The sequence below is a fragment of the Anguilla anguilla genome, chromosome 8, assembly GCF_013347855.1.
Source record: "Anguilla anguilla isolate fAngAng1 chromosome 8, fAngAng1.pri, whole genome shotgun sequence".
Taxonomy (NCBI): Eukaryota; Metazoa; Chordata; class Actinopteri; order Anguilliformes; family Anguillidae; genus Anguilla; species Anguilla anguilla.
Window position 1 is genome coordinate 211,309 of NC_049208.1, and position 25,834 is coordinate 237,142.

General features: G+C 48.0%; 2 protein-coding genes across 4 annotated transcripts in view; both read right to left on the reverse strand.

The window, feature by feature from the left end:
* Window positions 1-4,064: 4,064 nt before the first annotated feature.
* The window catches only part of LOC118233794 (integrin beta-1-like), a 32,765-nt gene continuing 10,995 nt past the window's right edge, over window positions 4,065-25,834 (reverse strand). For 2 of the 3 annotated variants that reach the window (XM_035429747.1, XM_035429749.1), the window contains exons 2-16: window positions 18,026-18,092; window positions 17,390-17,475; window positions 14,863-15,082; window positions 14,327-14,497; window positions 13,826-14,064; window positions 12,902-13,057; window positions 11,975-12,070; window positions 11,773-11,862; window positions 10,194-10,334; window positions 9,213-9,415; window positions 8,467-8,705; window positions 7,921-8,143; window positions 7,464-7,696; window positions 6,975-7,141; window positions 4,065-5,378 (exon numbers count right to left, since the gene is read on the reverse strand). In XM_035429747.1, coding sequence (XP_035285638.1) covers window positions 5,313-5,378; window positions 6,975-7,141; window positions 7,464-7,696; window positions 7,921-8,143; window positions 8,467-8,705; window positions 9,213-9,415; window positions 10,194-10,334; window positions 11,773-11,862; window positions 11,975-12,070; window positions 12,902-13,057; window positions 13,826-14,064; window positions 14,327-14,497; window positions 14,863-15,082; window positions 17,390-17,475; window positions 18,026-18,092 — 2,397 coding nt within the window. In that variant the 3' untranslated portion in view covers window positions 4,065-5,312. Of the gene's footprint in view, window positions 5,379-6,974; window positions 7,142-7,463; window positions 7,697-7,920; window positions 8,144-8,466; window positions 8,706-9,212; window positions 9,416-10,193; window positions 10,335-11,772; window positions 11,863-11,974; window positions 12,071-12,901; window positions 13,058-13,825; window positions 14,065-14,326; window positions 14,498-14,862; window positions 15,083-17,389; window positions 17,476-18,025; window positions 18,093-19,836; window positions 19,998-25,834 lie in introns of those variants that run through there. The other variant, XM_035429750.1, reaches the window with a different exon arrangement.
* On the reverse strand, window positions 20,300-24,060 carry LOC118233795 (pro-resilin-like). The gene is made up of 2 exons (XM_035429751.1): window positions 21,954-24,060; window positions 20,300-21,915 (listed from the first exon to the last, which is right to left on the reverse strand). Exons 1-2 carry the CDS (start codon window positions 22,239-22,241, stop codon window positions 21,271-21,273), a joined length of 933 nt encoding a protein of 310 aa, XP_035285642.1. The 5' UTR covers window positions 22,242-24,060; the 3' UTR covers window positions 20,300-21,270.

Consider the following 25,834-nt stretch of genomic DNA (forward strand, 5'->3'; position numbering starts at 1 on the left):
TCCCTTACTCCCTCCCCCCCTCTCCCTTCCCTCCCTCTCTCCCTCTCTCCCTCCCCCCCTCTCTCCCTCCCCCCCCTCTCCCTTCCCTCTCTCCCTCCCTCCCCCCCTCTCCCTTCCCTCTCTCCCTCCCCCCCCTCTCTCTGTTGCCAGGGCCCTGAGTTTAACTGCATTGTTCTGTGATACAGACACTATCCTACAGGTAATCAGAGCACTAGGTACAATTTAGGTAAGAAAATGGCGAGCATTGTTGGGCTGAATGACCTGTTCTCGTCATTATGTTATGTTATGTTCTCATCTCTCCTCTTCTCTCCTCTCCCCCCTCTCTCTCCCTCACCCTCTCTCTCACTCTCTCTCACTCTCCCCTCTCCCCCCTCTCTCTCCCTCCTCTCCCCCCTCTCTCTCCCTCCTCTCTCCCCTCTCTCTCACTCTCTCCCCCCCCTCCCTCCCTCGCTCCCTGCCTGACAGTGTGTGGTGCCAGAGCTGCAGCTTGGCAGTGATGTCGCAGAATGAGAATGTGCATCGTCACAGAGCAGGGCTGCGTGGGAGAGCACCAACCTCCATTTCCCCTTTCAGCCAGGGCCTGTCAATCAAACCGCCTCACACCACTGGAGCCTGTCACTCACACCACCTCACACCACTGGGGCCTGTCAATCAAACCGCCTCACACCACTGGGGCCTGTCACTCACACCACTGGGCCCTGTCACTCACACCACCTCACACCACTGGGGCCTGTCAATCAAACCGCCTCACACCACCGGGGCCTGTCAATCAAACCGCCTCACACCGCTGGGGCCTGTCACTCACACCACTGGGGCCTGTCACTCAAACCGCCTCACACCACTGGGACCTGTCACTCACACCACCGGGGCCTGTCACTCACACCGCCTCACACCACTGGGGCCTGTCACTCAAACCACCTCACACCACTGGGGCCTGTCACTCAAACCACCTCACACCACTGGGGCCTGTCACTCACACCGCCTCACACCACTGGGGCCTGTCACTCACACCGCCTCACACCACTGGGGCCTGTCACTCACACCGCCGGACACAACTGGGGCCTGTCACTCAAACCGCCTCACACCACTGGGCCCTGTCACTCACACCACTGGGGCCTGTCACTCACACCACTGGGCTCTGTCACTCACACCACTGGGGCCTGTCACTCACACCGCCTCACACCACTGGGCCCTGTCACTCACACCACTGGGGCCTGTCACTCACACCGACTCACACCACTGGGCCCTGTCACTCACACCACTGGGGCCTGTCACTCACACCGCCTCACACCACTGGGCCCTGTCACTCACACCACTGGGCCCTGTCACTCACACCACTGGGCCCTGTCACTCACACCACTGGGGCCTGTCACTCACACCGACTCACACCACTGGGCCCTGTCACTCACACCACTGGGGCCTGTCACTCACACCGCCTCACACCACTGGGCCCTGTCACTCACACCACTGGGCCCTGTCACTCACACCACTGGGGCCTGTCACTCACACCGCCTCACACCACTGGGCCCTGTCACTCACACCACTGGGCCCTGTCACTCACACCACTGGGGCCTGTCACTCACACCGCCGTGTGCAGTGTGTCCTCTTGGCCTCGGAGATGGCACAGAGAATCTCTCATTACTGTGCAGCACATTGAATACAGCAGTGGAGGCTGTTGTGATTGGCACACGTATATCAGCTGTTTATATGAACCATAAGGTTACATAAGAAGGTAATTTTTGAGTAACAATGAAAACCAGCAGACCAGCCGGCTCTCCAGGGCTGGGGTTACACAATGTTAAAGATACAGTGAGCTTCATAATGTTTGGGACAAAGACTTTTTTTTCTTCATTTGGCTCTGTACTCCACAATTGAAGATTTGTAATTAAACAATTGACATGTGGTTAAAGTGCACATTTTATTTAAGGGTATTTTTATACATTTTAGTTTCACCATGTACAAATTTCAGCACTTTTTATGTATAAAAAGTGGCGTAATTTCTACATGGTCAATCCAAAGTGTATAAATCGCCTTAAATAAAAGCTGAGAAAATGCACTTTAAGCAAATGTGAATAATTTGATTACAAATTTAAAATTGTGGAGTACAGACCAAAATCAAGGAAAAATGTATTTTTCCCCAGATGTTATGGAGCTCACTGTATATTATGCATGTCTCTCCCTGCTAGCTCTGCACACTAATGACATTCAGACCGAGCACCACTGCATTGCACAAAATGGCCGCTTCATCGGGCACTCACTGCTGTGCCATCACCTCATATGAGAGTCCTCTCAGTGAAATGCAGTTAATTTCCATCATCATACTAATACTACTTGAGCTCCATGGAGGGAGGAGTATAAAATGCAGCATTCAGCCTGGATAATTTGGATCAAACCATTAGAACTAGTGACCATATATACATGATGACAATTTCACCCATTTACTTGCTTTTGGGTTTACTGGAATGGATGATATTCTGTCCCATACTGTGTGTGTGTGGGTGTCTGTATGCCATAAAACCAAATTAAGGAGACCGGAATTCGCATTAGCGGCACACTCCTTTTTTCACAGTTGTTCGCATACTCACAGTTGTTGTTGTCACAAGGGTAACCTGCAATGAAACCGCATGCACAGACAGCTCTGATCTCCATATTGTGCTTCCATAAGCAGACAAAGATACAGGACATTCAGAACGTGCAGTGAGTCACACAGCCCTGCTATAAGAACACTGCACTGAGTCACGTGACCATGTGGATCAATGCCACCTAGTGTATTTATGGGGTATTGCGCCACCCACATGCTTTCTGATATTTGGTATTGCAGAGTCCAATAACTGATGTGAGACAAATGTCCCTCTTTAGGGAACTACAGTCTTCCACAGACTATGACATTAATAGACAAAATATTTATACTTAAGTGTGAAGGCAAAAAAACAGAGGTGAGATTGGTCTAACAGTCAATTTGGGTACTGCATTTGATCTGAGATAATCTATTAAATAAAATCAAGATTGTAGAAACCATGGTAAAGATGCAAGGTCACAGTGATGCTGTACAAATCATAACAGCTGAAGTGTATTCACAGGTCCTGTGCTTTTGAAACGTGAACACAAACACAATTACAGGCCAGTGCATACCGGCTAAACAGAGACGGTGAAGTTTTAAAGTTTAGGAGAAGAGAAAGCAGGAGTGTGTTCTAAAGGTAACAGATTCCAGTCTCATGCTGAAGGGGAATTTTAGGTGCGCTGTCTAGCTGATAAAATTTAAAAAAATGAACAGAATTTGAGAGAAAACCCACATACATCTCTCTCTCTCTCTCTCTCTCTCACACACTTTACTTCAAGGAAACAGTGCAGCACACTGCCGGTCACAAACAGCACGACTAAATTCACAGAGACACATGCCAAGAGCAAGCGTCTCATTCGTTGCATGTAAGAAAAACAGGATGCTGTAAGTTAGAGGGACTTTCTGGTTTATTCAAATTAACTAGGTGGAAAATGATGGGGGCAGCTAGAGATGGGCCTTTGTCTCTCAGATTAAGACACAAGCCAAACTGAGGTGAGCTGATAAGGTTATTAATGAGCAGGAACTCACTCTAGAGGGGGGGGACTTAATCTTGGGTAAAGAGAGACGAGAGACAGGCGACGACTGGACAATCACATTCTGATTGACAAGCAGTGACCTCTCCTACAGATAGGCAGAATAATTTCATTGGAAATATGTTTGCATGTATGAAATTCATATGCATAGGCTTGGTCACATTTTTTTATGGTTTCCACCAGTTCCCACTCTGTGCCAGAGGTGTGATTCCAGTCTATAGAAACATTGATTGGGGATGCATTTTCATTCATTTTGAATCTGTAAGATACATTTTTCATAATTAACATTTATCAACAGCTGTGTGAAAAGAAAAAATCTCTCTCTCTCTCTCTCTCTGACTTTTGAGTTGATGTTTTAATTACCAGAATGTCTGACGGGTTTAAAAATTCTATATTTCTTTCACATCCAAACTCACGCAAAAAAATATTCAAAATAACACTACAAACACATTCACAAAAACAACGTACTGTGTCATTTTTGGAATTTATTTAATAAATAAATTTCAGAAACAGTTTAGCAAAAAAGTGAACAGAAGGCTGAAATAAAAAGGCACTTTAAAAAAAGACAGTGACACGTGCAGCAAGACGGTCTGAAGACTAATGCCTTCCCTTAGCGGGTGTCTGAAAACAGGAAAAGGTGGCATGAATGAGTTCAGCTTTCACACGGAAGAAACCCTGACTGGAAAACAGCAAGGTGACAGAAACATTAGAGGACAAAAAAACAAAACAAAACAAAACAAATCTCTAACAAGGGACTCAGGAAATATTCTGAGATCCTTTGAAGTTCACTTACCATGGCTAATATGACACACTAAAATTAAAACGAGCCTATTTTGTCTCACAAAGTGGTTATTTTTTGGCAATGTTTAACAATAGTGAGAAACCTGAGTTCTTAGAAATTCAGCTCCTTGGACCTTCAGTGCTAGCCTCCATTACGGCCTTACAATTAAACATTAGAAAAATAACAGAAATCAGGCATTTCTATTCTATTTCTATTCTATTTCTAATGACTTTCTCTCACAAAGATAGGAGTCACCTCCATATCTGTCCCGACTTTCATTGATTGTTTTACTCACACAACAAAGGACAAAAGAAACTCTAACCCTAACCCAAGAGACCATGTCTTCACTTCCTGCCTTGTCACAGAACACAATCCATTAACAACTTGCTGTACACACAACAACGCCAATACAAAGCACCAGCTATCACTACGTAAAACCATTTTAACATCTACTCCCAGGTCTTGCTGAGCTCTGATAAAACAGCTCAAAAATGAAAAGAAAAAAGAAGAATGACTCTCACTCTCTACATGGGTCTCATGCAGAAAGTACGAGTTCAACCTCACTAATCTTGCCAGTCCAGTGGCAAAATTTTCAACTGAAATATTTATTTAAAAAATTTAAAAAAAGAAAAATGAAAAAAAAAAAAAACGAAAAGTAAAAGTAAAATCCAAGTTTATACATACAGTACACATTTATCAAAAAATGCATAGAGGAGCAAAACTACTGTTAGTAAAACTTAAAAAGTGGCCAGTCGCACTGCTATTTCATTGTGACTATAAAAAAAAACTGATGAAAGTGAAAGTAAAAAAACCCACCCCTCCCTCAAATTGCACCCCCACTAACCCACCAGACTCAACACCACCATAATTCATAATCCCATACCCCCCCACCCTTGCATACAGTGCTGTAATGCAGTGTTGTGCCGCTGCTGCTGCATCATTTGCCCTCGTATTTGGGGTTCACCACAGTCGTCACCGCGCTTTTGTAAATGGGGTTCTCGCCCTGCAAAGGAAGCAGAACTAAGTTAGGGGCTGTTTGTCTGAAACCCATCGTCCGTATTAACACTGGAGACACGCCGTGGCCTTAACACTCCTCCGGGCCCACACACCACAGTATTCATGCACGTTAAGTGCAGATGCTGCTCATTTCCAAGGAGACAAAGTAAATCCCACGGACTGAATCCCTCCCTCTCTGGGAGACACTAAAGGCAATTATGCAAACAGCCCTCTGGGAAGAGGGTCCCTCACAACCACACCCGAACCTTTAGTTGCTATGGCAAACTGAGCAGGGCGGAGCCCAACGCAGCGGATATCACCCCGAGCCTCACGAGGTGAGAATAAAGCCAGAAACAGGAAACACACACGCACACACGCACACACAGACACACACACAGACACACACACACAGACACACACACACACGGTTTTTCTGTGAACTATGATCCAGTGATCTGGTTCCAGCACTGTGACCAATGGGGGGGATCCTGAAACTGCAGAACCCAGCCCTGGCCAGTCAGAGTTTCCATACAGGCATGTCTGTGAGAAATCAGGAAACTGAATAATCCTGACACAGACACAGACACAGACACACACACACACAGCTCCTGCTCCAGCCCCACCCTCTCCAAGCTCCAGGGACCTAGTTCCTATTATGGTCATGCAATACTGGGGCCTGAACAGTAGGGGGCCATGCTCACTGCTGACATACTGGATTTTGAGTCCACTCCCAGAAAATGAGGTGTCAGGGGCCTTTATTTAAAAATGCAGCCATATATGAGCATGGTTCACTTTGTTTTGTGTGCTGTTGTTAGTTACCATCATAAGGGCGCGATGCCAATTTTAAATGGTTCCCAGCAATGGTGAGGAGCCTGACACCCTGTCACTTTCAGTCATACCGCTAGTGAGCTAGGAGTGACAAGAAGGTCTGGAGATGATTAGAATTTTACCTCATTCACTCCATCAAGAATGATGTGTCTGGCCGGTCAGGATTATTCACTTTGTTCATAACCGATAGTAACCCACTCGGTGCCCTGCATTGAAGATTCACCCATGGCAACGCTAACTCAGCAAGCCACCCCGCTCACAGGCGATAGAAAGAGGGGCTGGACTCCACCACACAGAAATGCGGGAGATCACTCACACTACCTAGTGAACTGGCTGATGCAGGCCTATTAGAACACCTCACCAATCCACCAATCATCACACACCAGCAGCCTGCTTTTCACTTCTATATATAACCTTTCAGATGTGAGGTCACAATGTGATTAGAATGTTCTTAACTGAACATTCTAATGCTGATGTCACAATCACTACTGGCAACTGAAAGCCATGGTTAGGATTGGGGTTAGAAATCACAGAAATAGAACAGCTGTAAACCCAGGGACCAGTTTAAGTCCCTGACTGGCTAGAGCCCCACACACCTTACTTCTGAATGAAAGGAAACAGCTGGAATTTGAGATCCCTGAGGTAAGACAAGCAGCCCCAGGGACACAAATCGATGCAAAAATCACTGTGATGTGTTCAGAGGGCTGAAACTCCCCTCCCTCCCCAAAACATTTCACTGTGCTTCTCGCCTGTACCGCTGGTCTGGGGCTCTTACCGTGTCCCACTTTGCGTTCATCTTCTCCTTTTCGAACTTGGCGAACTCCCGGCGGTCATGGATGATGGTGAGCAGCTTCCAGATGAGCAGCAGCGCAAGGCCGATCAGCACGATTCCCGCCACCACGCCCGCCACAATGGGGATGATGTCGGGGCCGGCCGGGCACTCTGTCGCCAGGGGAAACAGCGAGACATCACGCTAAATGCAGATAAACCACGCCCCATACACCGCATTCTGAAGACAAGACACTGCACTCATGAGTCAGGAGCTGCCAACTAGGATCCCCATCCCAGCACTTCTGAAAAAGCAGGATTTCCCCGACTAATAATGAAAGCAGCCTTTCTTTTCCCAGAATGCACCACTATTGAGATATTCCACCCGCTATGTTCTCAATGACTTTCCCTCCCCAGAATACACAACCCTGGTAAACATCTCAACTTCTCATGTCATGATGTTCATGATGTCCTAACCCAGAACACGCAACCCTACCAAGCTTTTCGGCCACATGGACCTCCTTCTCCGTGTTGTTGTTGACGGCGTAGGTGTAGTAGAACCAGCAGTCGTTGGTGTCTCGCTCCTTGCAGTGCACCAGGGGGAAGCTCTGCACAGGCTGGGGGAGTTTGGACTGGTCCGAAACCTTGATCAGCTTGAAGTCGCTACACTCCTGCTCACAGGTGTCCTTCTTCTCCCCCGTCCCAAAGGCCCGGCACTGGACACACTCCCTGTGGGCGAGGAGCAGGGTTGGGATCTGCCTGTAGGTCTGGGGCACGGGGACAGACTCTGCAGGTCTGGGGCACGGGGGACAGACTCTGCAGGTCTGGGGCATAGGGGAACAGACTCTGCAGGTCTGGGGCATGGGGGAACAGACTCTGCAGGTCTGGGACACGGGGAACAGACTCTGCAGGTCTGGGGCACGGGGAGAGGCCCCACAGAGACACAGACTCACTTGTGCTGGGTGCAGACGCTGGGGCAGGTGGGGCAGATCTCGCAGGTGGGCCCCTGGAACTTGGGGTCAGTGCACTTGCAGGTGCCGCACTCGCAGGTGCCCCGCCCGTTGCAGATCTGCTTGTTGGAGGCCAGGCAGGTGGAGGTGTCCAGGGAGCAGTCACAGGCGCTGCCCGTGTAGTTGGCGTTGCACACGCACACTCGGCACTCACAGATGCCGTGTCCTGCAGGGGGCGCCAGGGAGACACAAACTCAAACCAGTCATACACAGACACCACACAACACCAATGAGTCAAACATTCAACCTCACCACTCAAACGAGTCATACACAAACAAGTCAAACATTCAACAACTTCAAAACTTAAACCAAAACACTCAGTGAGCGAAATCATGCAAACTGAACCAGTCACTTTAAAATCATACAAAGTTAACAAGTCAATCATCCAGCAACTTCACCCCACAAAAAACAAGGCAAACTTGGACTTCAATGACCTCACACTGTGCAAATAAAGGCAAGCCCCTTCCCGCGCGCAGAGGCGGGACTCACCGCCGCACAGCTTGTTGTCGGAGCGGTCGCAGTTGAAGTTGTCGCACTCGCAGAACTTCCCGCTGTAGCGCTCCTCTGCGTGTTCCCTCTTCTTGCACTCGCACGCCCCACAGATGCAGTCGCCGTTGTTGCTGCAGATGTCCGTGCCGTTGTCGCGGCGACAGTTGGCATCCAGGTCGTCGCTGTTGACGTCCTCAGTGCTGCACTCACACTCTCTGCCGATCCGCCCTGGGTTACACCTGAGGCAAAACGGGGTCCGCCTTACCAAGACTGGCTCTGATGTCACAATGGGACTGAGCATACCCTGAAAACTGGTGCTGATGTCACAATGGAACTGAGCATACCCTGCAAACTGGTGCTGATGTCACAATGGGACTGAGCATACCCTGCAAATTTGCTCTGATGTCACAATAGGACTGAGTATACCCTGCAAACTTGCTCTGATGTCACAATGGGACTGAGTGGGCCTTGCCTTAGCAGTACTGGCTCTGATGTCACAATGGGACTGAGTGGGCCTTGCCTAATGACATAATATTAATAATAAACCAACAATGGCTTAGAGGTTACAATGTGAAAGGGCATTCAACACATTTAAAAAAACACAGGAGAAAACGTGGAAATGTCTATCCAAATCCAATCTGATACCTTTGAGACATATCCAACATTTGATCAAAACATGAAGCACATACATTTGGATACTGAATGATGGATCACCTCTTTTCCAGAGGACAGTTTAAAGGACGCACCTGCAGGCTCCACACTCGAACGTGCCATTGCCGTTGTTGCAGAACTTGCTGTTGGGCTGGCCCTTGCTGTGACAGTCGCACTCGCAGATGAACCTCAGGTCCAGCACCACCTCCTCGGTGAAGCCCTGTGGTTTGATCTTGATGACCTCAGAATTTCCGTGCTGCGGACACTTGTTTGCCTTGACGCTGATGTGGAAGGACACCTGCAAGACACGGACCAGCATTTTACTGAAGTGCAGGCATGCACACTGGAGACAAACACATGCAGGCGCATCATCATCATGGGGCTCCATAATGTTTGGGACAATTACTTTTCCTCTTGATTTGGCTCTGTACTCCACCGTTTTAGATTTGTATTCATATAATTCACATGTGGTTAAAAAGTGCACGCTCTCAGCTTTTATTTAAGGGCATTTTTAAACACTTTGGTTTTACCATGTAGAAATGGCTGAATTTGTTATACATAGCCCCCCCATTTCAGAGCACCATAATGTCTGGGACATATTAATGTTATGTAAATGAAAGTAGTCATGTTAAGTACTTTGTTGCATATCCTTTGCATGCAATGACTGCTTGAAGTCTGTGACCCACAGACATCACCAGGAGATCAGTATCTTCTCTCGTGATGCTATGCCAGGCCTGTACTGCAGCCATCTTCAGTTGCTGTTCATTTTGGTGGCTAGTTGGGACTAATTATAAAAAGTGCAGTAATTTCTACATTGTGAAACCAACATGTATAAAAATACCTTTAAATAAAATGTGCACATTAACCACATGTGAATTGTTTGATTACAAATCTAAAATTGTGGAGTACAAATCAAGAATATTATTTGTCCCAAACATTATGAAGCTCACTGTACATGCACGCAGACAAGCAATGCAGGCACACATATACATATATACACACACACACACACACACACACAAGAATACTCGCACGCACACACGCATGCGCCCCAGCAGGAGAATCTCGCTGCTCACCTCGTCTCCAATGGAGATGTTGGAGCACTTCCTGCCGCTCTCCCCCTCCCCGATGGCGCCGTTCTTGCAGTGGGACTGGTACGTCATGGAGACCCCCTCTGGAAGCTTGCTGTTCTCCAGGATCACCTCTGAAGACAAAGCCTGAAAGGCAAACCAGCCAGCGATGTCACCATGCCATTACTCTCCAACCGTTACAGAAAGACAAACACCAGCCTACTCTCAAGGGCTATGTACTTATTTTATTCCTTTAGCTGGAAAATCTAGAGTGACTTTGTGGCAGGATATACACCATGTTTACCACACTCGCATTTCCCACCCTTACTCATATCACAATGCCACCCTTACACATATCACAATGCCACCCTCACCCATATCACAATGCCACCCTCACCCATATCACAATGCCACCCTTACCTATATCACAATGCCACCCTCACCCATATCACAATGCCACCCTTACCCATATCACAATGCCACCCTTACCCATATCACAATGCCACCCATACCCATATCACACCCTTACCCATATCACACTGCCACCCTCACCCATATCACAATGTCACCCTTATCCATATGACAATGCCACCCTTACCCATATCACAATGCCACCCTTACTCATATCACAATGTCACCCTTACCCATATCACAACCTTACCCATATCACAATGTCACCCATACCCATATCACAATGTCACCCATACCCATATCACAACCTTACCCATACCCATATCACAATGTCACCCATCACAATGTCACCCATATCCATATCACAATGTCACCCTTACCCATATCACAACGTCACCCTTACCCATATCACAATGTCACCCATACCCATATCACAATGTCACCCTTACCCATATCACAACATCACCCTTACCCATATCACAATGTCACACATACCCATATCACAATGTCACCCATACCCATATCACACCCATACCCATATCACAATGTCACAGGCCAAGGGCATTCAACCTCACTTTTCCACAAATTCAAGAGCCTATAACATCTGTACAGTAGGCTGTGAGTGTTGCTAACCATGTAGAGCAATGTATAAATGGCCCAGGATCATCTATTATGATCTCCCCAATATTCAAAACAAAACATAATCAGCCCCTATAAAACACTGGCATGAAGCTTTCAAGACGACTGCCAAAAGTCCTTAGTTACCAGGGTAAGCAGGTTTAAAGAATATTCCAGGATTATATCTGATTCAAGGGTAGTGGTGTGGCTCATAGAACATTCCGGTTAGAGACCACTGCTCCAGAGCCGGTCCCCAAACCGGTAAGGTAAGGATAAGGAGTGAGATAAGGATTCCAGCAGGTACCCTGGCTTACCTGGCTAACTATCTGTACAGACAGATGCAGTTCACTGGGAGACTGCACCACAGTATAAATGTTTTGTATCTACACACGTGTGTAGAGACCTGGCTCACTGAATCTGTGTTGCTTGTCTGACAGATAAAGTAATAAGACATCGGCTTTGCGGAGGACACCAACAGATTGATTAAGGTAGAAGTCTTCTGGGATATTTCCATCCTGGCAGGTAATTCTGTGCTTTTTGACAGCTTCATACTCACATTGTAGGCTTCAATGATCAGGTTAATCACGTTGCTGGAGTTGGAGGAAAGAGTTCCCACTGCAGACTTCGGGATCAGATTCTTCAGTTCCTGGAGGTCCGCACACACAAGATCAAATCATTAGCAACACATAAAACTGGCCTCGCTGTGCACTTATATTTCAAACTTCCCTCAGCGCATTCAGTGGAATTTTAGCTCCTACCTTGTAAACTGCCTGGAAATCGTTGGTGACCGCAAAGATTGTCTGAATGTTGTTGTCACTCAGCTTCTGAACCAGATGGGCGATTGAAGGGTAGTCCTGATTTAAAAAATGGGAGAAGAGGGTTAGGGTTAGGGTTAGGGTTAGGGTTAATAGGGTTAAACACCTCACAGCTTTTTTCAGTAATTCAGCTGGAATATGGTGTGCCAACTGAGGGTTGAAAGGAAAACCTACAGGAGGTCTCCAGGAACAGGGATGGGAACTACTGGAGTTAATGCTGTGTATGTATATAGTAGTGAGTCATTGTGCAAATGTTTAATATGTACATAATACCTGCGTAAGTGTTCAGTATGTATGTAACAGGTACTCATGGAGTACATACGCAGTAGTGACTCATTGTGTACGCGCTGGGTGGTGTAAATGCTGGGAGGTGTAAACGCTGGGTTGCGTAAACGCTGGGTGGTGTTAGCGCTGGGTGGAGTAAACACTGGGTACATACATAGTAGTGACTCATGGTGTAAATGCTGGATGGTGTAAACGCTGGGTGGTGTAATCACAGGGTGGTGTAGGCGCTGGGTGGTGTAAATGCTGGGTGGTGTAAATGCTGGGTACATATGTAGTAGTGGCTCATGGTGAAAACGCTGGGTGGAGTAAGTGCTGGGTGGTGTAAATGCTGGGTGGTGTAAGCGCTGGGTGGAGTAAGTGCTGGGTGGTGTAAACGCTGGGTGGAGTAAGTGCTGGGTGGTGTAAATGCTGGGTGGTGTAAACGCTGGGTGGTGTAATCACAGGGTGGTGTAGGCGCTGGGTGGTGTAAATGCTGGGTGGTGTAAATGCTGGGTACATATGTAGTAGTGGCTCATGGTGTAAACGCTGGGTGGAGTAAGTGCTCGGTGGTGTAAATGCTGGGTGGTGTAAGCGCTGGGTACATACGTAGTAGTGGCTCATGGTGTACATGCCGTTCTCCAGGTGGCATTTCCCGTCGTTAGGCAGCACGATGCCGCCCAGCTTGCCGTCTCCAGCGAAGTGGAAGCCGGCATCCGTGGAGAACACCAGGAGGCGGGTCACGTCCCTCCAGCCAATGTGCTCCTGTGGAGGTGGAGCAGAGAGAAAACGCTTCCGTTCAGGAGCCAGAGCCAATCAGAGAAGACCCCTGCTTGCACGACAATCCCATTTAACAACAGGTGCTGGCCCATGACTGGGTGGGCAAAAACCCAGCGAGAAGACTAATGGTAGCCATCTCTCACAAACACCAAGAGTGCCAACACTGCGTTACAAGAGCATGGCTTACAGTACAGAGAAGTAGAAAAAAGTGGCCCAAAACTAAATTATTCTGCAGGAGATTTTACTGCGGAATTCTGGTTAAGCACAAAAGCGAGACTGCAAGGGTACAACGGCAGCTCTCCACCTGGGAACTGAACCTGAAACCGCTCAATATCCAAGAGCAGCTCTCCAACCATTAAACCACTAAAGCTTTTTTCATAACCTGTGACAATATATTTTTGAGGTACCGTCCCTTTAAATGAGATGTTTATGTACTAAGATGGCATAGTAGCCCCCTTACCACAGAGTTTTAATGGGCAACCTAGCCCTACAGGCCGGTCACATGCATACAAACTGCCTCATTGATCTTCACACCACCCAGTATGTTTGGTTTCAGAGTTCAGTCAGCTAAAGTCTAGGGGGTGGAAGTGTGTGAAGTGGAAACAAAGAGATGAAAACCTGATTCTACACCATATTATCAAGCAAAACAAGAACAATGCAAACTCCATCCTCCTGAGTTACAGTATCCCTTCCCTAACCATTACCCTATACCGGCTGCCATTTTGTTTCTGGTGTTTTTCAGTCAGGACCCACCCCGCACACTGCCACTTGCATGATGGCATCGAAGCCGCCCTCGGGGGAGTCCAGGTTCCCAGAGATCTGCTGCTGGCTGACCAGCTTGTTGAACTGCTGTCCGTCGCTGGTCAGCCTCAGCACGTTCTTGTAGCTGAAGGGGCTGGTGCAGTTCTGGTCCCCTGTGCAGGGGTTCAGCAGCTTGGCCGGGGTGGTGCTGATGTAGGGCATGACCGTCTTCTCCACAAACGACCCGAAGCCTGAGGAAGCGCATGTGCGTTAAGCGAGGCCCACGTTAGCCCACGCTAGCCCACGCTAGCCCATGTTAGCCCACGCTAGCCCATGTTAGCCCACGTTAGCCCATATTAGTGAAGGTTAGCCCACGTTAGCCGACGTTAGTCAATGTTAGCCCATCTTAGCCGATGTTAGCTGATGTCACATTGGAAGCACTGCCCTGGAAAGGCGATTGGTGGGTTCATAACCCACATCATGGTCTATGGTGGCTTCCACAGGAATCCTTACCTATCCTGAAATCTGATGTAATCTTTTTCATCTCTCTCATCAGATCCGTTCCCAGGTTTTTAACATTCTCCAAATCGTCCTTCATGGAGTAGGAGAGGTCCATGAGGTAGTATAGATCAATGGGGTAGTCTTCTGCCCTCTTGAACTTCAGGTCAAAGGCCTGCGCTTCACCTGGTGGAGAGAAAGAGAACACATTTCAAGCATGTGTAAAAAATAAAATAAAATAAAAGATAATAATTCTTACAATAGTGGCTACATCACCAAGTAAGCCGATACCTATGCCCAGGAAAAGGCAATCTCATTCTCCAGTCTCGGAGGGCAAAGTGTCTGCAGATTTTTGTTGTTTACTTTCATTCAGCAGCCGGCCTTGGAAACAATGTGTGTGGAGTCTTCAGACAAACAGCTACATGCATAAGTGCTCAACTGCTGAACCTTCCAGGACTGCAGTTAGACATCCCTGGGAGAAGACTAGCAGCTGGAGTAAATTGCTTTCCTACAGGGCACGGCGAGTTGGGGGAGGGGTGCGGGTAATATACCAGATCTGAGGTTGAGAGTGATCCTCTGAGGTTGGATCTGGGTGATGTCATGAGGCTCGACCTTCTCGGACTTGTCCTTGCGGTTGGTGACGTTTTTGTTAACGTTTACGGTCACGCTGCCACGGGGGTTCTCGATGCTGTCCACCGCGCAGCCCTTCTTCTTGAGGGAGTCCAGCTCGTCGCACCGCGCAGACGTGGGCTCCCCCTGCTTCAGGAAATCCTGCAACAGGGTCGGGGGTCACTTCCATTTAGGCTCAGCCAGTGCACTGAAATTCAGTTCATTATTTGGAAAACTCCTTATTTAAATCCTTATTTATCAATTAACTGCATCTGAATTTATTATTTCTCCAATCAAACTGATGAACCAGGAATAGAAGTGACCACCATCATGGCTGCGGTTCAGTTTTCATTTATTGTTTAAAATTCAATTCTAATTTTTAGACCTTTACATGCCCCTGGGGGAGTGGTAGAATGTGGCTGTATTGCAGGACATTCTTTCCCGTTAACAGATGATGTTCAATGGTGCAAAAGCTATTGATGTGCTTGAAATCAAGCTATTGATTTTCCACAACCGTTGAAATAGGGGAATTGGCATGTGTGCTAATGTTTTACTGTAAGTCTGATGAAAAAACTAAGGTTCCGCACCCAAAACACTTCTTCAGCCTTGTATCTGCTGAATCATCCATTTTATTTTAAATCCTGCTGTCCAACGCTAGCATGACACCATATACATTAGAACCTGTCCTGTAATCTACTATGCCACCGAACACTTTGCTTTAAATCAAACAGTTCCAGCAGAGTCTTAACTTTTAATCACCAAGGCTGTTTCTCCTGGGGCACAAAATAACCTGCATTTATCGCGGATGAACACTCATTACATCGAGCAAGCAGTAAACAAGGTTCCTGTTGCAGCAGCAGAAGGTACAACTCCATCGCTGTTCAAAACACAAAACACCAGGCCTCACTTCCTGCAGTGGTTAAACACCACAACCGCAAAATGGAGAAAGTAGAGCACAAACAACAAGCTCAATACGGAGTCGTTTCATGTAAAACTAGCTTTTTGTATAAACGGGAATTTAAAGGACTAGGATAACATTTTTGACGTTTTGGGACAAAACCACACAGAAGGGACAAAGTATACAGTACCTTCTGAGTAAATTCATTTTAATTTTTTTACTTGTCAGTAATGCTCTTCTTGCAGCTTCAACTGATACAATTATACTGCACACTGCAGACTTCCCTCCAATTAGGGGGCTTTCAAAGCACCCCTTAAACTATCAGGGGGTGTAACAAATAAGACATTATCACTGCATTAGTTCAGCTGTACATACATGGCGCTAGTTCAATTGTACATGCAGTCACTTTGATATGTTAACGGTTTTAATTCCATATTTTAACTCATTTTAAATTTGAATATTTGAATTCATGGAAAATAGATTGGCTTGTTAAGTGGGTCCTTTGCTCAGAAAGTTTGGGAATATGTGGTGTTGGGTAAGGGGTTAGCGGACACCCTCAGGGCCTGGGGGGACCAAACTGCAAAAACAGTGGGATAGCACACTGTGCTCTAACAGCAATGAGCTCACGGATAGCACACTGTGCTCTAACAGTAATTAGCTCACGGATAGCACACTGTGCTCTAACAGCAATTAGCTCACGGATACCACACTGTGCTCTAACAGCAATTAGCTCACGGATAGCACACTGTGCTCTAACAGCAATTAGCTCACGGATAGCACACTGTGCTCTAACAGCAATTAGCTCACGGATAGCACACTGTGCTCTAACAGTAATTAGCTCACGGATACCACACTGTGCTCTAACAGTAATTAGCTCACGGATAGCCCACTGTGCTCTAACAGCAATTAGCTCACGGATACCACACTGTGCTCTAACAGTAATTAGCTCACGGATAGCCCACTGTGCTCTAACAGCAATTAGCTCACGGATACCACACTGTGCTCTAACAGCAATTAGCTCACGGATACCACACTGTACTCTAACAGTAATTAGCTCACATATACCACACTGTGCTCTAACAGTAATTAGCTCACGGATAGCCCACTGTGCTCTAAGAGCAATTAGCTCACAGATACCACACTGTGCTCTAACAGTAATTAGCTCACGGGTAGCCCACACTGTGCCCTTTTATGGGCTCTCTGTCAGGCCATAAGGCCAGACAGGTTCTCACACGATTAGCTAAGGATTCCAGGAGGCTGACTTATCAATGATGTAAAAGCCAGAATTAACTGGCCTTTAAAAAAGGGCCTGAACACGCATCTGCTCCCTCCTCACTTCCTGTCTCCAACATGACTAACTAAATTAAAAATTAATAAACAAGGGTCAGGCCGCACAGAACCTTAAAGTATCCAGGGACTCTCGTTTTCAGGAAAGGATCGGTTTAAGACCCAGGACTTATCTACTGGAACAGCGTGTAGTGGCTGTGTATGTGCACTGAGTGCAATGTGTTTTTGCATGCATGTGTGTGTATGTACGCATGCAGATATTAGGACATCGGGACTGTACTTACAGGGTCCGTGCACCACCCACACTTCTCTCCCACCTGAATACATTCTCCACAGGACTTAGCATTGGCTTTAATGCAGTAACTTCCCTCTGAGAACAAAAAGGGGGAGACAGATGCCCTGAGTGACAGCTTCACTGTGCAATGCAGTCTCAGATGCATGTGTCTCAGTGGATCCTATTGGCCGTCCAGACAGGTGCTGCCCCTGAGGGGCGGGCTCAATTACAGCTCAACATTCCAAAGCCTCTGTTTATTGTCATTCCGTACAGGAGCAGAGATTACACCTGAGATAGCATCACAAGCCTGAGGAAATGGCACTCAATACCCCCAGCTCAGATTCTCCACATGGCCCCTCCCCCACCAAACCAGACCAGGGCCTCCGACGTCCACACTTGCAGGGCCAAGAGGAGACATGGACACAGACACACTTCACTAAAATCAGGGGCCTGTATCTCAAAGGAGGAGTTAGCTGGATAACTGCACTGAGTAAAACCGGGAGCCCTCCCGAATCTGGAACATGGACTGAAGTAAGAAGAGCTGTTCTGGGATTTACTCAGCGCAGTTATCCAGCTAACTCAGTAAGCCTGCTCTGTGATGCAAGTCCAAACAGAACTGCTGTAAACGGACGGAAAACCATCTTACCTTGCTGGGCACGGCTCTGACAGATGAGTAATAATAATGCTGATAGCAGAAGCAGCTTCAAGTCCATCTAAAAGACACACAGAACAGAAAACAATAATTAGAAATGCTCAATTAGCCAAGCAAAATGGAGTGGTTTTAGATGAAGGGAGAGAGTGTGTTACAACTGAAGAGGAAATTGTATGAACTGGGACAAAGTGCACTAACTGCACTATCTACAGCCCATTAATAGCAAAATACCATTAATAGTATTGCTATAGTATGATGTCACAAACCAACAGCTTGATTGCTTAAGCAGAGCATTAATTATGCATTAGGCTGGTTATGGGTTTGGAAGAGGGACTGCGTTATGAGCAGTAAACTCTGTGGTTAAAAACACTGGACGGATCAAGAGCACAGCAGGGCACCCTACTCCTGCCAGCGGGGCACCCTGCTCCTGCCAGCGGGGCACCCTGCTCCTGCAGGGGCTTTGGGCTGAAAACAGCAAGGCCTATGCTACAGCAGGAGATTATCCAGAGAAAGGCAAAGGCAAACAGGAAACAGGAAGTGATGCAGTTATGGATGCTTCATGAAGTCTTTGTGGTGAGTGAAGCTACAATTAGCAGCCAAACTAAAAGTCAGCTTTGAAACCAACTTGAATGGACCAATCAAAGAAAGCCATGATTGGTTAAAATCAGTGAGTCACTGATTTTATGACATGACATGGCATTATAGCAGAACAGTAATACTGACTGTACTTCCACAGGACAGTAAAAAAGACAAAGCCTGAATATGAGCCAGTGTGCTGGGAGGGGTGTCAGCCCAAACAGCTGCACAGGATAAAAACAGAAAGAGGAAGTGCTCTTTTCTGAGGCTGAATAACGCTGGAAGTTCCAGGAGACACGGGTAACGGCATACGCCTGACAGACCGCTACCACGCCGCTTCCAACATTCCCGAAAGGCCGACCCTTCCATCGCATGCTTGGCGAGGAGCTCCACGTTTTCCAGAGGAACTGGGAGGGCGGGGGGGCAGCAGTGTGCTGTCTGTTGCCATATTTGGTCTGACTGCTCCCAAACCCCCCCTCCACCAATCCAGCACCGCCCCTCCTCCCTCTCCTGGGCTTTTATGTCAATTTGCTGTTTCCTCAGGCCAACCCGTACCGTCAGCACTGATTATTTAAAATCCAAACATAACTCAAACTCCGGAGGGGTGGGGGGTTCAGAAAGTGCTGATCCTAATTAATATTGGACATGGACAGAGGAAACCTGATCCAAGATCAGCACTGTAGAATGCTTTATGAATGCGGTCCCCCCACACTCTCACGCACTCACACACATTTTTACATAGTATCCATTTATACAGCTGGATATATACTGAAGCATGCAGGTACTTAACCTGCATGGTTAAGTACCTTGCTCAAGGATACAACAGCCATGTCCTACATGGGAATTAAACTTGCAACCTTCGCTTTGCAAGCCCACTTCCCTGCTCCTACTAGGTTGGACCCGTACTACCTACTCCACAGTGCTGAACACGCGAGCGTACTACCGTCTCCACACTGCTGCACACGCAGATGTGAGCATACTACCTTCTCCACAATGCTGAGTGTACTACCTTCTCCACACTGCTGAGTGTACTAACTTCTCCACACTGCTGCACACGCAAGCGTACTACCGTCTCCACACTGCTGCACACACGAGCGTACTACCTTCTCCACACTGCTGAGTGCACTACCTTCTCCATACTACTGAACACGCAGATGTGAGCGTACTACCTTTTCCACACTGCTGCACACGCGAGCGTACTACCTTCTCCACACTGCTGAATGTACTACCTTCTCCACACTGCTGCAGACAGACTTGACACGGGTCCTCAGGTTCTAGAGCAGGACTCTCCCTTCAGGTTCCAGAGCAGGGCTCTCCCTTCAGGTTCCAGAGCAGGGCTCTCCCTTCAGGTTCCAGAGCAGGGCTCTCCCTTCAGGTTCCAGAGCAGGGCTCTCCCTTCAGGTTCCAGAGCAGGGCTCTCCCTTCAGGTTCCAGAGCAGGGCTCTCCCTTCAGGTTCCAGAGCAGGACTCTCCCTTCAGGTTTCCATGGTGGCCTGTTGAATCATGCTCCTCTCCCCCAGTAACACTTCCCCAAAATGGCTCCTCCTTAGCTCCCAAGGGAGTAGAACACTCCCCCCCCCCCCCCCAACTGACGACATCCAGACAGCCCCATGACATCATGTGCATTTTAACGAATACCAGAGGCTCAGTGATGTACACAAATGAGTCAGTCTCTCCCTCTCTCCTTCTCTCTCCTTCCCTCCCTCTCTCACTCCCTTCCTCTCTCGCTCCCTTGCTCCATCTCTCACTCTCTCTCCTTAACTTTCTAGGCCACAGCCCACTTTACGATCAGATTAGCTAAACCGTCCAAGAAAACCTATCAAGGTCTCATCACTCGCGCTGAAACGCATGGAAAAGCAGCAGACACTGTGGCCTTCTGCGCCTGCAGTTTTACACCCCTGCTTTAGGGAAACTCACTCGAGTCTCTGGATCAACCCAGGATGCCCAATTGCAGAAATCCGGATTAATCCAGGGGAGGCAAGAAATAAAGTCTCTTCCATGAGAATCAACAGCAGCTGAATTTCAGGGCAGGAGGTCCTCTGGAGTGAAGCTCCAACTTTGACCAGTGGGGCAACTCCCACTGGTCAAACAGCCGTTAGAGGCGGGGCTGGAGATAGAGCCCAGAGCTAAGCCCCGCCCACCCCAGCTCGCCAGCACGGATAAGAGGCGCTAAAGCAGCGCGGCGCTCCATGGCTTCCACATCACTCTTACGGCACGGCGCAGAGCTGAGAGCAGCACACCAGCCAGCTTTCAGCCCATGCTGAACCCTAACCCTATCACTTCACTGTAGACCAATGAAAGTGCCCTGTGCATTCACCAGGGGTTTCAACTAGCAAATTCTGTTTGTCCTATTTTCAGGAGCTATGTAGACCTTTGTGTCTGCAGTACCATTTAATTTTTTGCACAACTGCATGACATTCTAGAGGCCATCTTCAGAATTGAACCTATTTCTTGATTCCATCAGTAACGTTAATTTGGTACATTATAGCCACTTACGTACATTTTAAAGTTTCTTTGCCCCCAGCAGTGGGGCTATGATCAGTACAGCGTGGTTTCCTTTTTTGGGAAAGGAAAAGGGGGGGGGGGGGGGTTGTTTGGTGGTGACGCAGACCCACTGCATCTCTCGCTCTGGGCCTCTGGTGGGACACTTCCTCTGCAGAATCCTAATCGGGCCGGAAGCGGGAATCCTGCTGGCCTGGCCCTGCCCCCGAGGCAAAGGGGACAGGAAAAGCACGGCGCCCCCGCAATGGAACACCCTGAACCTCAGAGCCCAGACCCTCACCCTCACCCAGAAGAGCACCCCAAACCTCAGAGTCCAGACCCCCACCCTCACCCAGAGGAACACCCCAAACCTCAGAGCCCAGACCCTCACCCAGAGGAACACCCCAAACCTCAGAGCCCAGACCCTCACCCAGAGGAACACCCCAAACCTCAGAGCCCAGACCCTCACCCTCACCCAGAGGAACACCCCAAACCTCAGAGCCCAGACCCTCACCCAGAGGAGCACCCCAAACCACAGAGCCCAGACCCTCACCCAGAGGAACACCCCAAACCTCAGAGCCCACACCCTCACCCAGAGGAACACCCCAAACCTCAGAGCCCACACCATCACCCAGAGGAAAACCCCAAACCTCAGAGCCCAGACCCTCACCCAGAGGAACACCCCAAACCTCAGAGCCCAGACCCTCACCCAGAGGAGCACCCCAAACCTCAGAGCCCAGACCCTCACCCTCACCCAGAGGAGCACCCCAAACCTCAGAGCCCAGACCCTCACCCAGAGGAGCACCCCAAACCTCAGAGCCCAGACCCTCACCCAGAGGAGCACCCCAAACCTCAGAGCCCAGACCTCACCCTCACCCAGAGGAACACCCCAAATCTCAGAGCCCAGACCCTCACCCTCACCCAGAGGAACACCCCAAACCTCAGCCCAGACCCTCACCGAGAGGAGCACCCCAAACCTCAGAGCCCAGACCCTCACCCAGAGGAACACCCCAAACCTCAGAGCCCAGACCCTCACCCAGAGGAACACCCCAAACCTCAGAGCCCAGACCCTCACCCAGAGGAGCACCCCAAACCTCAGAGCCCAGACCCTCACCCAGAGGAGCACCCCAAACCTCAGAGCCCAGACCCTCATCCTCACTGAGAGGAACACCCCAAACCTCAGAGCCCAGACCCTCACCCTCACCCAGAGGAACACCCCAAACCTCAGAGCCTAGACCCTCACCCTCACCCAGAGGAGCACCCCAAACCTCAGCCCAGACCCTCACCCTCACCCAGAGGAACACCCCGCCACTCAAACCAGGACCTCAAACCAGTACTGTACAGGACTGCATGGGCTGCAGTGCTTATGGCCAGCCTCACTGCTATGCCAATAAAGCCATTTAATCTGACAGAGAAAGCTGGGGGGGGGGGGGGGGGGGTAGTAAAAGAGAAAAAGGAGAGTGAAAGAATGAGGAGAAAGGTAGAAAGATGAGAATGGGACAGAGGAGGAGAGAAAAAGCAAGGAATAAAGAAAAAAAGAGAGGGAGAGAAATGGGAACTCAGGAGAGAGAGAGACTAATTTATAATAAACAGAAATGTTATAAATGCAATTCTTTTGCCAAGAGGGCATTAGGAGCACAGCAGGATCCAGGTACTGAGTCACATTCACCCTGAGAATAAACACTGCGGCTTCATGGCTTTGTATGGTCAGAGTCCGCCATGCTGAAGCACAGCCAGCGCATACAAATCCCTTCTGCATAAATCTGTTACAAGCTGAAAAACAACAGCAGAACTGTTCTGAGAACAGTACTTGGCCTAGAAAACACCTATTTGGGCCTCAGACTTGGTTATTTAACTCTAGGAATCAAGTCTCAATTTAAGAGAAGTGAAAAAAAAAATATATATATCATAATAATGGAGCTTCTTCCTGATGAGGAGAGGGCAGGGGCGCTCAGTTTAAGCTGGCCCTAAACTCAGACGACCTAGAAAACACAAGCGATTTCAGCACAGCATCTCAGCCCTTCTGAATAATTCATGATCCATTAAGCAGGCCACGCCCCCTACTTAGAGACAAAGGCTAAAGAGCCACTGAATTGCAGCCGTAAGAAGCTGCCATTTTGAGAAACAGAAAATAATTTCGCAGACACTTCTGATACAGTAACTTGTGGGCTTTGCCAGCGCAGAATACAGTGGATGAGAGCCAGCACTCAAAGTGCACATACTGCCCTTGGGGATGAGAGCACAGGAACACCACTGTGTTGAGTCACTGAGCACAAAGGGATTCAGACCTTTAGCAGTTAACACATGCAGTACTGATTTTTCTCAGTGGTTTTAAAGCTTAACATCACAAGAAGGCATTGTTTTAATCTGATGCATCGTCCAGACAGTGAATTTGTTTTGTATTTGTATAGCTCCACCTCACGCCTTAAATGCTCTGTATTTGCACACACGAACACTGTTCATGAATGACTGCACAGAACACAACGGACATATTTGCATTTGAAATTAAATGAATTTAACCCCACTTCAAACCGTCTATATGCAAAGCCCGGTAATCAGATACATGAATAATGAGCATTTGCAAGCATTCTAAACATTTGTTCAGTACTTAATATGCAAGGCATAGTATTCACACCTGTAATTTCACAAACAGATCCACTATTTGAAAATACAGGACATTACATGATCCCAAGCCTGGTCCAGGCTAATGCACTGCATTTAAAAACTGCCAATTGCAATGCAAGGGCAACGAAGAAGAGTAAATAAGTCCACTGCTAATACACTGCACTGGCTAATAGACTACACTGCCAATACACTGCACAGGCTAATACATTCCATTGGCTAATAGACTACACTGCTAATACACTCCACTGGCTATTATATTCCACTGCTAATAGACTGCACCGGCTAATAGACTGCACCGGCTAATAGACTGCACCGGCTAATAGACTGCACCGGCTAATAGACTACACTGCTAATACACTGCACTGGCTAATAGACTGCACTGCCAATACACTCCACTGGCTAATAGACTGCACCGGCTAATACACTCCACCGGCTAATACACTCCACTGGCTAATAGACTGCACCGGCTAATAGACTGCACCGGCTAATAGACTGCACCGGCTAATAGACTACACTGCTAATACACTGCACTGGCTAATAGACTGCACTGCCAATACACTCCACTGGCTAATAGACTGCACCGGCTAATAGACTGCACCGGCTAATACACTCCACCGGCTAATACACTCCACTGGCTAATAGACTGCACCGGCTAATAGACTCCACCGGCTAATAGACTCCACCGGCTAATAGACTGCACCGGCTAATAGACTGCACCGGCTAATAGACTCCACCGGCTAATAGACTCCACCGGCTAATAGACTGCACCGGCTAATAGACTGCACCGGCTAATAGACTCCACCGGCTAATAGACTGCACCGGCTAATACACTCCACCGGCTAATACACTCCACTGGCTAATAGACTGCACCGGCTAATAGACTGCACCGGCTAATAGACTGCACCGGCTAATAGACTGCACCGGCTAATAGACTGCACCGGCTAATAGACTGCACCGGCTAATACACTCGACTGCTAATACACTCCACTGGCTAATAGACTCCACCGGCTAATAGACTCCACCGGCTAATAGACTGCACCGGCTAATAGACTGCACCGGCTAATAGACTCCACCGGCTAATAGACTGCACCGGCTAATACACTCCACCGGCTAATACACTCCACTGGCTAATAGACTGCACCGGCTAATAGACTGCACCGGCTAATAGACTGCACCGGCTAATAGACTGCACCGGCTAATAGACTGCACCGGCTAATACACTCGACTGCTAATATACTCCACTGGCTAATACGCTGCATTGACTCACCAGAGAGGCTGTGCTCACTAATAAACTGCACTGACTCCCCACAGGGACTAATGACCGTAGGAGTGGTCAGGACAGGAAGCACATCATAAAACATGCTGATGACTGAGTCACAGTTAAAACATGCTGATGACTGAGTCACAGTTAAAACATGCTGATGACTGAGTCACAGTTAAATCATGCTGATGACTGAGTCACAGTTAAATCATGCTGATGACTGAGTCACAGTTAAATCATGCTGATGACTGAGACAAGTTAGTGAGTGAGTTAATTTCCTCCCTGCCAGTCAGACTAACTGTGGTCTGTGTGTCACTGTTTAGATCTGTTCAGGCTGGAAAAGCCTGAAAGTTCTATCTGAATTCAACAGGACGTATGCAAGCGATGCATGCATGTACATGGTACTGTTACATAAAAACACACAGGAAAAAGGAGGTCTGGCAAGCATCTACAGAAGAGGAGACCGAACGGCCACACGGAGATCCCATCAGCGAGGACGGCCCTGATCTTTGGCCCATACAGCAGACATCTTCCCATTGTCAAACACCAGCTGCTTCCACCATAAAAACACTGCTTCAAAATGTCTGCCAAACATGAGCTCTGTTCTATTTGCAGAAGTCTCTTGCCTGTAGCCAAGCACTTCTTTCTTGGTTAGATTTGACGAAAGAAAAAAAAAAAAAAAGTACATACAGATGAGTTTCTTTCACTTCTCTATTAAAACCACTTTCCTCCACACACAGGAAACCCTCACCAAGACGACCTTTGTCTTCAATATTTATTTTTTTTTAATCAAAAGATATTTCATAGTCATTCTGCAAACACGCTGCAGAGAACCCTACCTTTGCTGAAGGAGAGAGAGT